At 42.2% G+C, this 13,523-nt stretch overlaps 1 protein-coding gene across 1 annotated transcript in view; it reads left to right on the forward strand.

Moving 5' to 3' along the window:
• Window positions 1-279: 279 nt before the first annotated feature.
• GPC4 (glypican 4) overlaps window positions 280-13,523 on the forward strand; it is a 102,712-nt gene continuing 89,468 nt past the window's right edge. The window contains exon 1 of the mRNA XM_006921526.3: window positions 280-554. Within this exon, the coding sequence (XP_006921588.1) occupies window positions 395-554 (160 nt within the window). The 5' untranslated portion in view covers window positions 280-394. The remainder of the gene's footprint in view (window positions 555-13,523) is intronic.

The following is a 13,523-nucleotide window of genomic DNA, read 5'->3' on the forward strand; positions in this document are numbered from 1 at the left end:
GAGCTCCAGCAGCTGCCGCCCACACGCCCCGCAGCGCCTGCCACCACCTTATCCTCTTTCCTCGCGCCCCTGTCCCGCCGGCCGGGCAGCTCGACCGGTTTGCTGTCCTCGCGGAGCCCCGAGGTCACCGGTCCGCGCCTCCGTTCCCTAGGGCCGTGCACCTTCCTCCTCCTTCTCCTACCCTGGCCGGGCGCCTGGCACCGGGGACCGTTGCCTGACGCGCGAGGCCCAGCTCCACTTTCCTTCACCCCGCGAATCCTCCTCCTGACGCTCTCCTCCTCCAACTCCTACTACAACTCCCTCACCCTCTCGCTCTACTCGTGAGCCCCCGACTCCACGCCCACCACTTTCCGTCCAGTCCCGAAGGTGGGAGTGCGTCTGCGGGTCTCGCACCATGGCACGGCTCGGCTTGCCGGCGCTTCTCTGCACCCTGGCCGTACTAAGGGCCGCGCTGCTGGCTGCAGAGCTCAAGTCGAAAAGTTGCTCGGAAGTGCGACGTCTCTACGTGTCCAAAGGCTTCAACAAGAACGATGCCCCCACGCATGAGATCAACGGTAGGTGGGAGCCCCCAGGGGGCGAGCACAGAGATGGGAACCACGGAGGAGGGGCCGCAGAAGACCCCTTGCCCGCCGTCCCCGTGCCGGACGCAGGTAGCCCAGAGGGAGAGTGAGCGAGCCCCTGCGTAGAAAGTTCCCGCGGACGCGGCGGCCCTCCGGGCGTTACGAGTGGCCGGGCGCCACCAAATTGCCCGGTGCCACTCCCGCGCTCTGCCTCCTCCCCTCCCCCGCAGTCTTCCCAGTCCCAGGAAGCTCCAGAGGACTCTGGCCTGCAGAGTGCGTGTCACCGGCTCCCTCGCCTTTTCCGGGTTGAACTTCTTACTGGGCTCCCCGCTTTGTTGTGTGGGTGACGGGAGGCCGGGTGGGAGAACCTTCTAAAGGTTGCCGGATTCCGAGGGGACGCAAGACGTGGAACTTGATGTTTCGTTGATGTTCTTTAAAAAACCCTCTCTCGCCTCTCTCCCACCGCTGACAAGGATTAGGAGTTTTAGTAACTACAGCGGCGGTAGAAGTCGCCTTTAAAAACCAAACGACTCTCCACCCCTACAAACCCTGACTTTTGGGAACTCTCCTGTTTTCCAGAAGGTGTTGGATGAAAAGGGTATTTTCCCTCATTCTTTTTTCTCACCTAATTTTAAGGGTTAATTGCACATTGAATTACAAACCTTTGAAAGGACTGATTACAGGAAACCTGAATCTGAGCTCGGAGATGGTTATGCAAATGGGACGCTTTAGCCTGTGGAAAATTTCACTGGATTTCGGCGCTGGTGGGTGCGCGGGGGTATTTGTGAAAGCCCTTCTTGGAATGCCGGTCAGCGGCTTTGGCCCGACAGGTCCCCTCCAGGTTGCGCTCTCTCATTCGTCCAACTGTTGCGCGCAGCCCCGCGGGCCGCGATGGGGCCAGCGGCGGCGCAGGTAGCCTCTTCGCCCGGAGGGTTCAGAAAGAACCACGAATCTAGCTGGCTGGTGGCCAGCATAACCTAACGGAGAAGAGAGCGATTCGAGCCCTGGGGCCAAGCCTCTATTCCGAACCTTTCATGGAAGTGAGCAGAGCACGCCTTTGCCTCTTGGAGATGGTCACCAGGGTGGGGCAGGCAGGGGGCCTGCAGCCAGCAAAAGAAATACTGTAATTCCAACCAGACAATTCCAAAGGCTTAGGAAAACTTGGGGTCATTTTTTAGAAAGGCTATTAATAATCTTAGAGATTAAGTGCAGTCATCAATTAATATAAATTACAAAGGTAATTGAGAGAAGTTATTCGGCACTTTCTGATTGTAACCGGCATCTGTCTAGAAATAGAACCCAAGAAATTGTTGGAGCAGCCTAGGAGCCCACTGCACCTTGGCAGTTATCAAATAACACACTACTGGTTAGAGACTATTTGTCCTTGAGCTGCCTGTCTTTTAAGGAGCTCAAGTATGTCCTCACAGAGGCAAGATTTTATTGGTTGTAGAGAGGTCTGAAAAGCCCTCTTTCCTTTCCCTCCCCCGCACCCGTCAGAAAACGTGAACTAGCAGCCACTGAAGCTTGGGGCTCCGCAGGTCAGACCTGGGGTCTTTGTGCCCTACACGGTTTGGGCTTGGGCCCAGCAGAGATGATTGGCGTGAAGGTTACACTTGTCATTCTCACATTTTGAAGGGATAGATGCAGTGAGGCACTTAATGGGAATGTGACAAGTTTTCATCTTCTGCTCATGCAAACAATATGTGCCTTTGAGATGGACTAGAGGCTTTCAGGGAGTGGGTTGTGAAATGCCCTCCCCACTTTTTCCAACTTTGCTCCTGCAGTCTTGCCAAGGCAGGACATCTTCCCCAACCAGCATCCCAGGGAAAAAGAAGTTTGATGGGTGCTCAAGGGATGTGCTAGGTGTTCCTTTTGATCATCATGATCCCCAGAAAACACCTGAGGAATATTTTTTGCATGAATGTCTATTTGGACATTTACCCCCCAAAGATAGGAGAGTCATTAGTGACCAGCAGCAGGAAATGGAAGCTAATGTGCTCACACCCAAAACATTTTATTCTTTTTGTCTTGTCCTTCATCTCCCTCCCAGGGCTGCTGCTTTTATTTCCCCTTTTGAATGACCTACTGGACTGCATTCTCCTGAAGAACAAAGGAAGTGCCTTTTTAGCTGGAATCCTTGGAAGACCACCAAGGACTTTAGCTCATGCAGTGCAATTTCGCACCACTTTCAACAATAACAAAAATGCATGACTGAATGGCTCAAAAATGTGGAGTGTTAGAGGCATTCATTTGTGTCTAGGACACTGTCACAACACAGACAGACCCAAATAAATACCTTTAGACGGCCAGTATAGAAACGGGTAATCTTTACCATCGGCCTGGCCTCTCCAGATGCATATGTTAGCCTTGTCTTCCCTGGGCTACACTCATATAATTTTGGTCATTTTGGGGAGGATAGTCAATATAGTGACTTGTATTCAGCTTGTGTCTGAATGAATTGCCACTCGCATTGGTGTAGGGGGGAGGGATATGTATTTTTTAAGTACAATATGTCCAGGATTGTTTTCCAGGCAAAGGTCACAATGTCTGGGTGCCTAGCCCCAGGCTTAGCCCAAGTTTAAGGTTTTATTCTCAGGGGCCTTGCACTTGCATTCTAGAGGTTTGAACAGACTTTAAGAATACTCCATTTTCTTAAGGACTTTCAGTCTTTTTAGATCATAATTAAGATGATTTGATGTGTTCTCAAGGGTGTTGGGGGAGTACATCATGCTGACAGGGTTTCCAGCTAAGGTCCTACAATGACCCCTGTCCTTATCATATAATGGGTAGCCCAGATGCCATGATTACAAGGGATTCTTAACACAAAGGATAGTTTTTTTGTTCAGCTTTCAATGGACATATCTTTTTGGAGCATCTACTATGTACAACATTTTGTGCTTGGCATTGTGGAGGCAGCAAGAAGGGCAGGAGGGGCCTCTGCCACCAGGACATTTTCAGGTAGTAGGGAGAGATGCCGTGCATACACATAATTGGAATACATGATGTGTGGAAAGTACCATATGAGTGGTACAGATGAGGAGAAAAGAGTGCCCAGGAAGTTCTAAGGGAGAAGGGATTTGGGACTAAAGCGTTAGCTAGGTAATGCTAGTTCACTAGTAAAAAATACTATTAAGAAATTTAAAAATCGAACCATTTTCATTGTGCCTTTCATCATAAAGACAGGATATGTAATGATTGGCATTTTATTACTAATCTTATCTTTGCCGAAATTGTCTTTGAGGCAGTTGGTTAGAAACGTTCTTAAGGTTGCTAGGGGCCCCTTCCATAGTGACCTTGAATGATACCAAGGAGAACTTCTTATTGTAGTTGTGATTTTGGAGTGTTTCCTCTTCTGTTTATGTTCATGAGTAACGCACCTGCAGGCGTGCATGCACACACACGTGTGCGCACACACGTGTATATCCCTAAGGATTCTGGGAAGTGCATAATCTGTAAGGATTACATTGAAAAGTGTGTGAGGGAGAGAGGTGGGAATACGTTCTGATACTGAGTTGATTATTGCACGTAACACACACAGTATATGTCTTCAAGTTTTGTATTCCCTCTTCCCCATTTTAAGTAGATGGGTTGGATTTGCAGAGAACTTGTGATTGTCTATTCTGTTGGAATCATCATTTTGACTCCCTGTGTTTCACTTGAGAAGAGGATCTAATTAAACTACAGGGACTGTCAGTATAGAAATTGTCCCAGGTAGTACAGGAACTTCCTCCTGGATATGCTTATAAAAGAACTTAATAAAAGTTCTGGCTTATACAGTTCAATCTTTAGTTAAAACATATAAATATAAAATGTTTGATGCAGCATAATTTATTTTTTTATTTGACTCATGGGTTGCATGCAATTTCAGAATTAGCTGGAGATGACTGAGGAATGAAAAATGGAAGTTTTTGTTGCCTTTACAAGGGAAACAACATCAGTATTAACCTAAATCAGTTGGAAGTGTCTCTGGCTCCCTAATAACTGTTTTACCACTCGAGGTTGTTTCCATATATGTTTATAAAAAGTGCATACTGGCTTTGTGAAAAGAGATAGTAGCTCTTGAGTGCTTTCTCTGGGCCTGGTCCTGCACTAAGGGCTTTACATGATTGTCTCATTTAAAATCGACAACAACCATATGAAGTCAAAATTATCTTCATCCACCCCCATTTTACAGATAAGGAAATGGAGGTCCAAAGGAATTTAGAAATATATTCAGTCTCACGGCTAGTGAATGGTAGAGTTAGGATTTGAACCTAGGTCTTATATGATCCAGAGTATAGTCTATGCTATGTTGTACAGATAGTAAGACAAGAAAGTACCTTCCCAACTCCTGTGAGGGCTGATTTTAGAAATATAAGCTGTGAGAGGGCAATGAATTAACTACTAGTAAAAGACAATCATCACAATACTATTGTGATGCTGTAGTAGAGGATCCAATCCAATCACGTCCTTTGCAGGCAGAGTTTTATACCCAGACATAAACAATCTGGTGTTAACAGGAGTAATATAAATTGTAATTCCTGGGCCATTTGGAGCCAGTGATGGCTTCTGAGGAGGTAAATGTCAATAGTCAAGCTGTTTTAGGAAGATAGCTAGTGGCACTGCTAGTTAAGGATTGCTGGAGCAAGGAGGGAATAAATACAGGGAGAGCTGTTAGGAGACTGTTTTAAATAGTTCTTAACTGATTTACCTGCCACTTGTCTGTTACCTTCTCATTCCATCCCGAACGTTGCCAGCTTTATTTCCTCTCAGCAGTGATTCGAATGGAGTCATTCCTCTGCTTTGAGTTTCAATGGCTCCAAGTATCTCGAATGACACTTTCATTGGGTCATTTCTAAACTCCCTAGGGTTATATACACTCTTCTTATTAATTCTCTGCTTGCATCAGATCCGTGATCTTTGCACATAACTATATTGCATTATAGTTAATTGTGTGTACAGGCACATGTGTGTCCTTTCTCCCTAAATGTAAGCAAGCTGAGGACAAGAGATGGCAGCTCCTGATATTTTTGTGTGCCCAGTAGTACCAAGTACAATAGTTAAACAAGTGGAGAGTATGACATAGATAATTCTATCGCATTCTCTGTGAGGATACCAGTGCTATGATGGGATTATACTGCCTTGATGATAGATCGTTATCCCATGGACCTTGTTCTTCAGATAATCTTTTGGATCTAAACTTCTGACGTGAAATAAATTTAGAATAAGGCTCCATGATATGTTGGTATAACATGGAGAATGTTTTTATACTTTGGGAGGAGTACTCATCTTCATCACTTCATTATAATAACCAAGTGCTATAGGAATTTTTCAGAAAGATTCAGAATTCTGTTTTCTCTTTTTGAATTATACTTTTTAAAGGAACAAACAGTTGAGACTTTTGTGAATAGGCAATTTAAAGCAAATTTAGAGAGTAATTTAACACATTAGATTCAGGATGTAAAGCTGTTCAGTGCACATCAGTTACCTTTTAAAAAATAAAATCTTGAGTTTTATGTCTTTACCAAGCAGAGGAACACAGGCTTAAGGATATCAGAATATTTTATGTAAGCAGACACCAAAATACGAACAGGTAAGAACTAGCATTTTCAGTTCCACTTGGTTAAACATCTGTTGCTTACTATAGAGAACATGAAAGTGTGGAAAATTCATGAAGCAATTCCATCCTGGAGGTAATTTGAAATATTATATTTAAGTTCTGATGCATTTAATTCAGCAATCTGGTGGGAAAGAAAAATCAAAGAGATCCATCAGCCAGGTATTCAAGTTTTGAAAAAGAAACTCTAACAAATGTTAGAAATTAGGAAAAAATTGAATGGAAGAGTTAAAAAAAAGTCAATAACCTCCAGGAAGCCTGGAAACTATGTAAAAACATCTTATTGGAAGCCCAGATAAATGTGTGCCAGACATCAAAAAGACCAGCTGCTTGGGGGAAGAAAAAAAGAACCCGGCATGACTAACTGGCAGAGTAAAAGAGGCTGCTTCAGGGAAAAAGACATCTTTCACAAAATGGAAAGAGTTTAAGCCAAGAGAAGAGGGAAGTCTGTGACGTATGGCAGGGCAGGTACAAACTAGAAATTAAGTGTGCCAAAAGAGAATTAGAGGTGATAGAAATTAAGTGGCCTGAAAGGGAATTGGAGGTGAAACTGGCAAGAGATTTGAAAGTAGACCCATGTGATAATGGTGAAAAGGGTGGGCTAAGTCCAATTTATCCGAGGAAAGGCAATGTGGCTTTTTAAAAAAAGGAAACCATGCCTGATTAACCTCCAAGAGTTCTTTGAGAGAAAAGAAGTGGGTACTAGAGGGAAACATACATAGTTTAGGTTTTCAAGAATTATGTAATGGGATTCCAAGGCAAAGAATATTAAGAAAATGCATTTACTTTGGGCTAGATGGGGATGTTGGCTTACTGAGGAGAGAAATTTATAATAGAGGCAGGAGAAACACCACTGTCCTAGATGGAATAGTTTACATGGAGAGGACATGGTTTATTGGAAAGAGCAGTTCTAGCCTAGCTCTGTGATAAATTAGTTGTCTGATACCTTTGGTGAGGTTCTTTTTCCTTTGAAAAATAGGAGTGAGGAGTGTTAAGAGTGCTGGCTTAGGTCAGGGATTCTTAGCCCTGGCTACACATTAGAACCACTTGGAGAGCTTTTAAAATCAAATGGCCTGTGTAGCACCCCAGACTAATTAAATCATACATCCTGGCAGTGGGACTAGGTCATAATAAATTTTTAAAAGCTCCCCAGTGGTTCTGATGAGCAGCCATCGTTCAGAACCACTGCCCTGGATGATCTCTGATGTCTCTTCCATCTCAGATTCTGTGATTCTAAATTTTCCAATGAAATTCACAGTGTTGTCTCAGTACAGAGCTCTAATTTAGACTCAGTGCGTGCTTGTGTTAATTTTGGTTACTTGCATTTAAGAGGAAGGTTTGTTAAACTTAGAAAAAAATAGTTTTTAATCAAGATTCAGTATACGTCATAACCAGTGATGCTTTGCTGAGGGTTGAGAAATAAGACTAGGGCATTGGGAGTAAGTACTTTGGAGAGAATTAGAAAGGAACCCAACCTTGTTATTTATTGATTAGTTGTCAGTGTGCTAGGTGATATTTCTTCCCTTTCCCTTTATTGGTAAAAAAAAAAAAAATACATATATCTCTTTATCCCTTACTTTAATGTCCTCTTTGCCATGTGTTTATTCTCTTCAAGTATCTTATCAAGAAATAGAAGTACGGTAAATCCCTAGGCTTCTGGCCTGCACAGCCATCCAGAACACAGCTGGGAATGTGGAAGTGAGCAGGAAAGCTAAGTGATGGAAACAGCTGTCATAAAGCCCATGCATTCTGTCTGCTTGGAGAAAAGGCCTTCAGAAATTTATCATCCACAATCATTTATTGAATAGCTCATCTATCAATAGCAGATTGCTAGGTGCTGGGGATTCAAAGAAGTTTAAAACTGAAACCAAGCTTTTGAGGCACTTACATTCAAATTATGTAGATAGGTTTAAATGTGAGAAGATAAACCACTTAGGTTATCTGACTTCCCAGTCAATGGCTGATTAGAAGTAACAAGTAATGCTGGTCCGAGAGTGGAGGGGTAAGAGGTAGGGATGGTTTTAGAAGCAGGCAAGGTGACATTAGGAGAGAAGTCAGAGATGCCAGTGTGAAACAGGTGGCGAGACCAGAAGCTGAACAATAGATCCAGAACTTGCTGATCTTCGCAGTTTGAGAACTTTTAGGATGGGTGAATGCTCAGAGGCACCTCTGTAATTCTTGAGGGCACTGTATATTTCAGGGCAGTATTCAAGAATTGTGTTTGGTGTATTCTAATTTCAAAATTCTGAAAGTTTTATTTTAGAAAGAGTAGACATAGCCAAAAGGCAAAAATTGTACTAGAAAGAGAAGAAAGTTCAGCTAACTTGCACATTTACCTATTTAGAGTACCTAGTTCCCCAACAGTGCTGGATCAATAAGGACTCAATTCTATGTGTCACTTTGTCCTTTTCTTTTTTAAAAAATAGGTTAAAGCTTGTATGTTATTAATTCAGTCGCTTATTCATTTCAGAGCATTTGATTGGTGACTTTATTCCTCTGTACCTTGTCTTCTAAACCCTCTAGAACACCCAAGTTACATTTAGTTCCTAATACTGTTACTGTATGCTGTGTTCACCTTGGGAAACTGACATTCTGACCTGAAGTCACCAGAGGCAAGAGATGGTTTTTAGTAAGAGTTGACAGATTTAAATATTTGAATATAGATTTCCCTTTTAAACATGTATCAAACTAAGTAAATGTATAATTACAATTAAAGAAACACTAGAAGTTAAGAATGGGAGTACTGTGTTAGGAATGAGCATATATTTGATGGTTCTTGTTTCTGACCCTGTGGCTATTTGAACCTTAAAAAAAAAAAAGCCCTTCTTGCCCAATTATGCCTGATCTGAGAGACCATGTATCTCCAATTTCTATTGCATGGCATGGCAAATGGTAAGTATTTGAGAAATGTTTGTAGTTCAAAAATAAGTTCAAGCATGATATTTTACTTTTGTATTCATTCTAGGAATGGTTATTTCTATTTATGCCTTTTTAATTCAATTAACTTATTTTAAGCTATTTATGTACAATTTTCCAATACATTCAGTCCTAGATGCCTAAGTAAGAGGGAAAAATAAAGTTTCTTTCTTTCTTTTTTTTTTTTAATTTAGAGTGTCATTATTTATTTCTCAGCTTGCTTGTAGGTAGGATCTGAGTATTTCATGTGGTTTGTTTTAATCTTGGTAGACAAATGGTTTCTTCTTACATCGTCTGTTCCAGACATTAATAGAAACTTAGCTGTACCTGTGGAGGTGCTTCTAAAGAAGAGAGGCTGGCTGCCTTTGCCCCTGTTCCTTGCTTCAGCCTTTCTACCAGGTGCTCACTTCCCTCTTCCCCAGAAGGCTCAGGTCAGGCCCCAGGCAAGATTGCTGTCTTTGTCTAGTCTAACTCTAGGTCACCTGGTTTTAGCTTCATCCCAGCCATTCATTTCATGCTAGTCCTGTCTTCTCACAGCTATTTTGTCGATTGGCATTTGCCAGCCTCTTTCAGCCTTTTGGACTTCTGTCTATAGGGGCGAACTAGAAGTGGTTTCTTTTGGACTGGAGAGATTTTCTTAGTTCTCCATACCCTTGATGTCAGCATTCCAGCAAGCATTAAGCCATAGAATACTTTTATTCCTTCAGTTATTGTTTCTATTCTACCACATGGTTTGTCTCCATTGAGTTTTCAGTATGGTGTTTGGTTAGAGATGAAAACAAAGCACCATGTCCTTGAAAACTGCAGTGTAAAGCATGTGGTTAACAGTTACTACTTGCAATGGTCCAGTCTGAGTGGGAGTATCATTTTTCTTGGCAGTCACTTCACAGTAAGTCCTGTTTCCTTAGTGCCAGAATAAGCAGTCATTACATTCCTTACAATTTATAGTCAAATTATTATCTACTATTGTTAAAATTGCCTTAATTATGGAATATTTGCCCATGTTAAGATTTTAAAAAGCAAAACAAGACAACTTTTCACTGGCGTACTTTAGAAATAGTCCTTAAAAATCACTCCCTGTCTAGGATGTTGGAGGCTATGATGAGGAATAGTTTTTTTTGTGTGTTTAATGGGAAGAATTTTTTTAAGGGGAGGAGTGCAGTGGGTTCACTTTAAACTGAATTTGAACTAAATGCCCCCAGCTAGTTAGATGGTTAATATTCTGACTTGTTTATCCCCAGTTTGGAATTAACTTTGTTTCCCCCTGCCTCTTCAGGTCCAATGGGTCTGGGCATGCTCTGGGGAGAAGTTTCTACTAGTGAGAGGTCAATTGATCATTACACAGTGTGGCAATCTTAGAAGATGGTCTTGTATCTTTTAATTTGGAAAGCAAGTGAAGAAATCACCACCCTCTAAAATAAGGGACCATGTCAGTTTTCTCGTGATCTGAACAAAGATTTAGGTGACTGGGTGGAAGATTTTCTGCTTAGGTGCTCTTTCATAATGTCTGTTTGGGCTCTGCTCTCAAGATGTATCCAGAATCTGTCCTCTTCCCACCTCAACAACTACTAGCCTGGTCTTATCCTTCATAACCTCTTGCCTGGATTATTGCAGTTGCCTCTAACTATTCTCTGCTCTGGCTCTTGTTCCCCCACCCCAGGCTATTCTCAACACATCAACCAGGATGATCCCTCTCTGTTAAACCTTAAACCTAACTCAGATCATATGACTTCTCTGCTCAAGATGCTCCAGTGGTTCCTCTTGCCACCCAGAGTGAAAGCCAAAGCTTACAAGTCCTTACATGATCTGCCCGTTGCCCTCTGCAAGCTAGCTTACACCATCTTCTCCCCCGTCCTTCTCCCCTTGGTCCACTGCACGTGGTAGTCTCTCTGTTGTTCCTCAAGCACACCACGCACACTAAGAGGGTCCTTTGCACTTATTCTCAGTACCTAGAACATTCTGCTCCTAGACAGCAAGCAGTGTGGTTCACTCCATCACATGTTTCAGGGCTTTGCTTACCTATCTCCTTAATGGAGAAGCCTTTCCTGACCTGTATTATATAAAGGTGAACACCCACACATACACTTAGCCCCTCTCCTTCTCTGCTTTATGCTTCTTTGCAGCTCTCCCTATTTGACCTGAGGACAGGGACTTTGTCTCTTTTATTCACTGCCCTATACCTAATGTCCAGCACATTGCATGGCACTCAAAAATGTTTGTTAAATGAATGCATGAAAGAATACTCCTTGTAAATAGGATGCTCTGAGGAAGAAGCTTTCAGAGGGCACAGTTGACTCTTTAGGACTTGTGAGTGTGAGGCTACACATTTGAACCCTCATCTGTAGAAAGGGGATGCCTAGGCTAAAGATTCATTCATTCAGTGGTTATTTACTGAGAGCCTACTAATTGATAAACACTCATGGAGCTCACAGTCTAAATGGTGAAACAGATACTGACACCAGAATTCTACAGATCAGTCTTTAGTTACAGTTGTGATAACTACCTTCAAGGAACAGCACTTGGTGAATGATAATTGGGGTTCAGCATAATGTTCTTCAACATATAGACACCACATCTAGGCCCATAGACCCTTCACATTTCCCAGGAACAGTGCTCCTTACAGTGGTACTTGAATGACCAGTGTCTTTTTCTGACAGTGGGCCCTGAGGTGAATTCTAGAGTACTTGGTGGAGCAGTTCAGGAGAGACAGGGCTATGTTAGTTAGGTTTACATGGAATACTCTTTTCTGGTTATAGACCTTGGCCATCATTTTAGGAATTGGGCTTACACCAGAAAATGCAAAATGAACTTTTGTGCCATTTTGCTTTCTTTTCTTTTCTTGGAGTGGTCTACAGAGGAACAACCACAGTACTATCAGGACAAAAGCCTTCTGTAGATGCACCTTGAAATAATCATGCTAAGCGAAATAAGCCAGACAAAAAAGGTTGAAAATCACACGATATCACTTATATATGGGATATAAACCCATAAGCAACAAATGAACAGGACAAACAGACAGACTCATGGACATGAACAGTGGACTAGTGGTTACCAGAGGGGAAAGGGGAAATTAAAAAAATGTTAAAAAATAATAAAAAAGTAAAAATTAAAAACAACAACAACAAAAGCCTTCTGCCTTTCGTGAAAGGTCAGTGTACTCTCATTCCCATGGATACCACAGAAATACTAATTTTTAGAATGATGAGTGGCTAAAAACAACCTCCCCCTAGCTCAGCAATGATTGTTATGGTAGAACTCTGGTTGAGCAAAACATAGACCAGATGCACCTGTCAATTGGTAGCAAGATTCCTTCTCTTTCCCAAGCCTTTATTAATGGTGACCAAGTGTGCAGGTTGCCAAGAGGAGAGGAGGACCCTGGCTGTGGGGAACAGGTGCAGTGGCTGGCCAGGGACTCAAGATGGTAAGCAAATGCAGCCTGAGTGGAGTGTTCTAGCCGTTATCATAGCAGAATGGAAAGGAGCCTTCCCTACCATACACTGAGGCTCTGAGAACACGGTTTTCCCTCCTTTCAAGTAAGTTCATTTTTTCAGAATTTTATTTTTAATGGAAATATAATTGATGTTTTCCAGAATTTTAGATGAATACCGTACATAAAAATAGGGCCCTATTTTTGTTAGTTTGTTCAGAAATTCAAAGCTTTGATGAGAGACTCTGAGGCTACAGTACATACAAGCACCACCTTGCGTGCCTAGCAGTTTTACCTAGAAGTACATAAGTAGTCATGAGATCCCTGTATTCCCAGTGTTTCCTGGTTACAAACCAGTGTTTTTAGCCATCTTCTAATTCAGACCCCTCCTGTTACACCAAGGGCAGACTACACTGCGATGACAAGGGCTGAAGCCCCAAGTTCCCCATTTAACGCAGTGAACTGATTGCATTTGTAGTAAATTGTATGCATATATTTGTATGCAAGGGCCAAGGCCAAATCTTGCTTAGATACACACATTAGGGTGTGTCCTATTTTAAATATGAATTTAAATGCAAAGATTATGGCATATGCCCCATTTTAAATGTTTTAGGCTTGCTATTAATACAAAGATAAATTGCCTGATTAAGGATAAACTACCTGCATAAACATTATTTATTGTTGTCTAATCAATCTAATGGTCCATATGCAAAGAAGTATTCATTGTGTGGACTAAGATGTGTGAGTTCATGAAAGGGCAATCCTATGCTATCTAAACATACCTTTAAGTTTAGGGATTAGTGATTAATTTGTTTCTGTTTTTATTTTTAGAACAGACACAACATACATCATTTTCACCAATAACCTCTTAGTGTTTCTCTTAGAGGCCTGAGATTTTCTTGATTGTTTCTAAGGTCAAGAATGAAGTAAAATATAATGAGATTCTGGGGCAGTGGAGGCAGGGGCTAAGCTTATTTATCTCTGCTAGGTCTGTAATAAAAGGGTTTGCTGAGCAAATGAATGG

Source organism: Pteropus alecto, unplaced genomic scaffold, assembly GCF_000325575.1.
Source record: "Pteropus alecto unplaced genomic scaffold, ASM32557v1 scaffold19, whole genome shotgun sequence".
In the NCBI taxonomy this organism is placed as follows: Eukaryota; Metazoa; Chordata; class Mammalia; order Chiroptera; family Pteropodidae; genus Pteropus; species Pteropus alecto.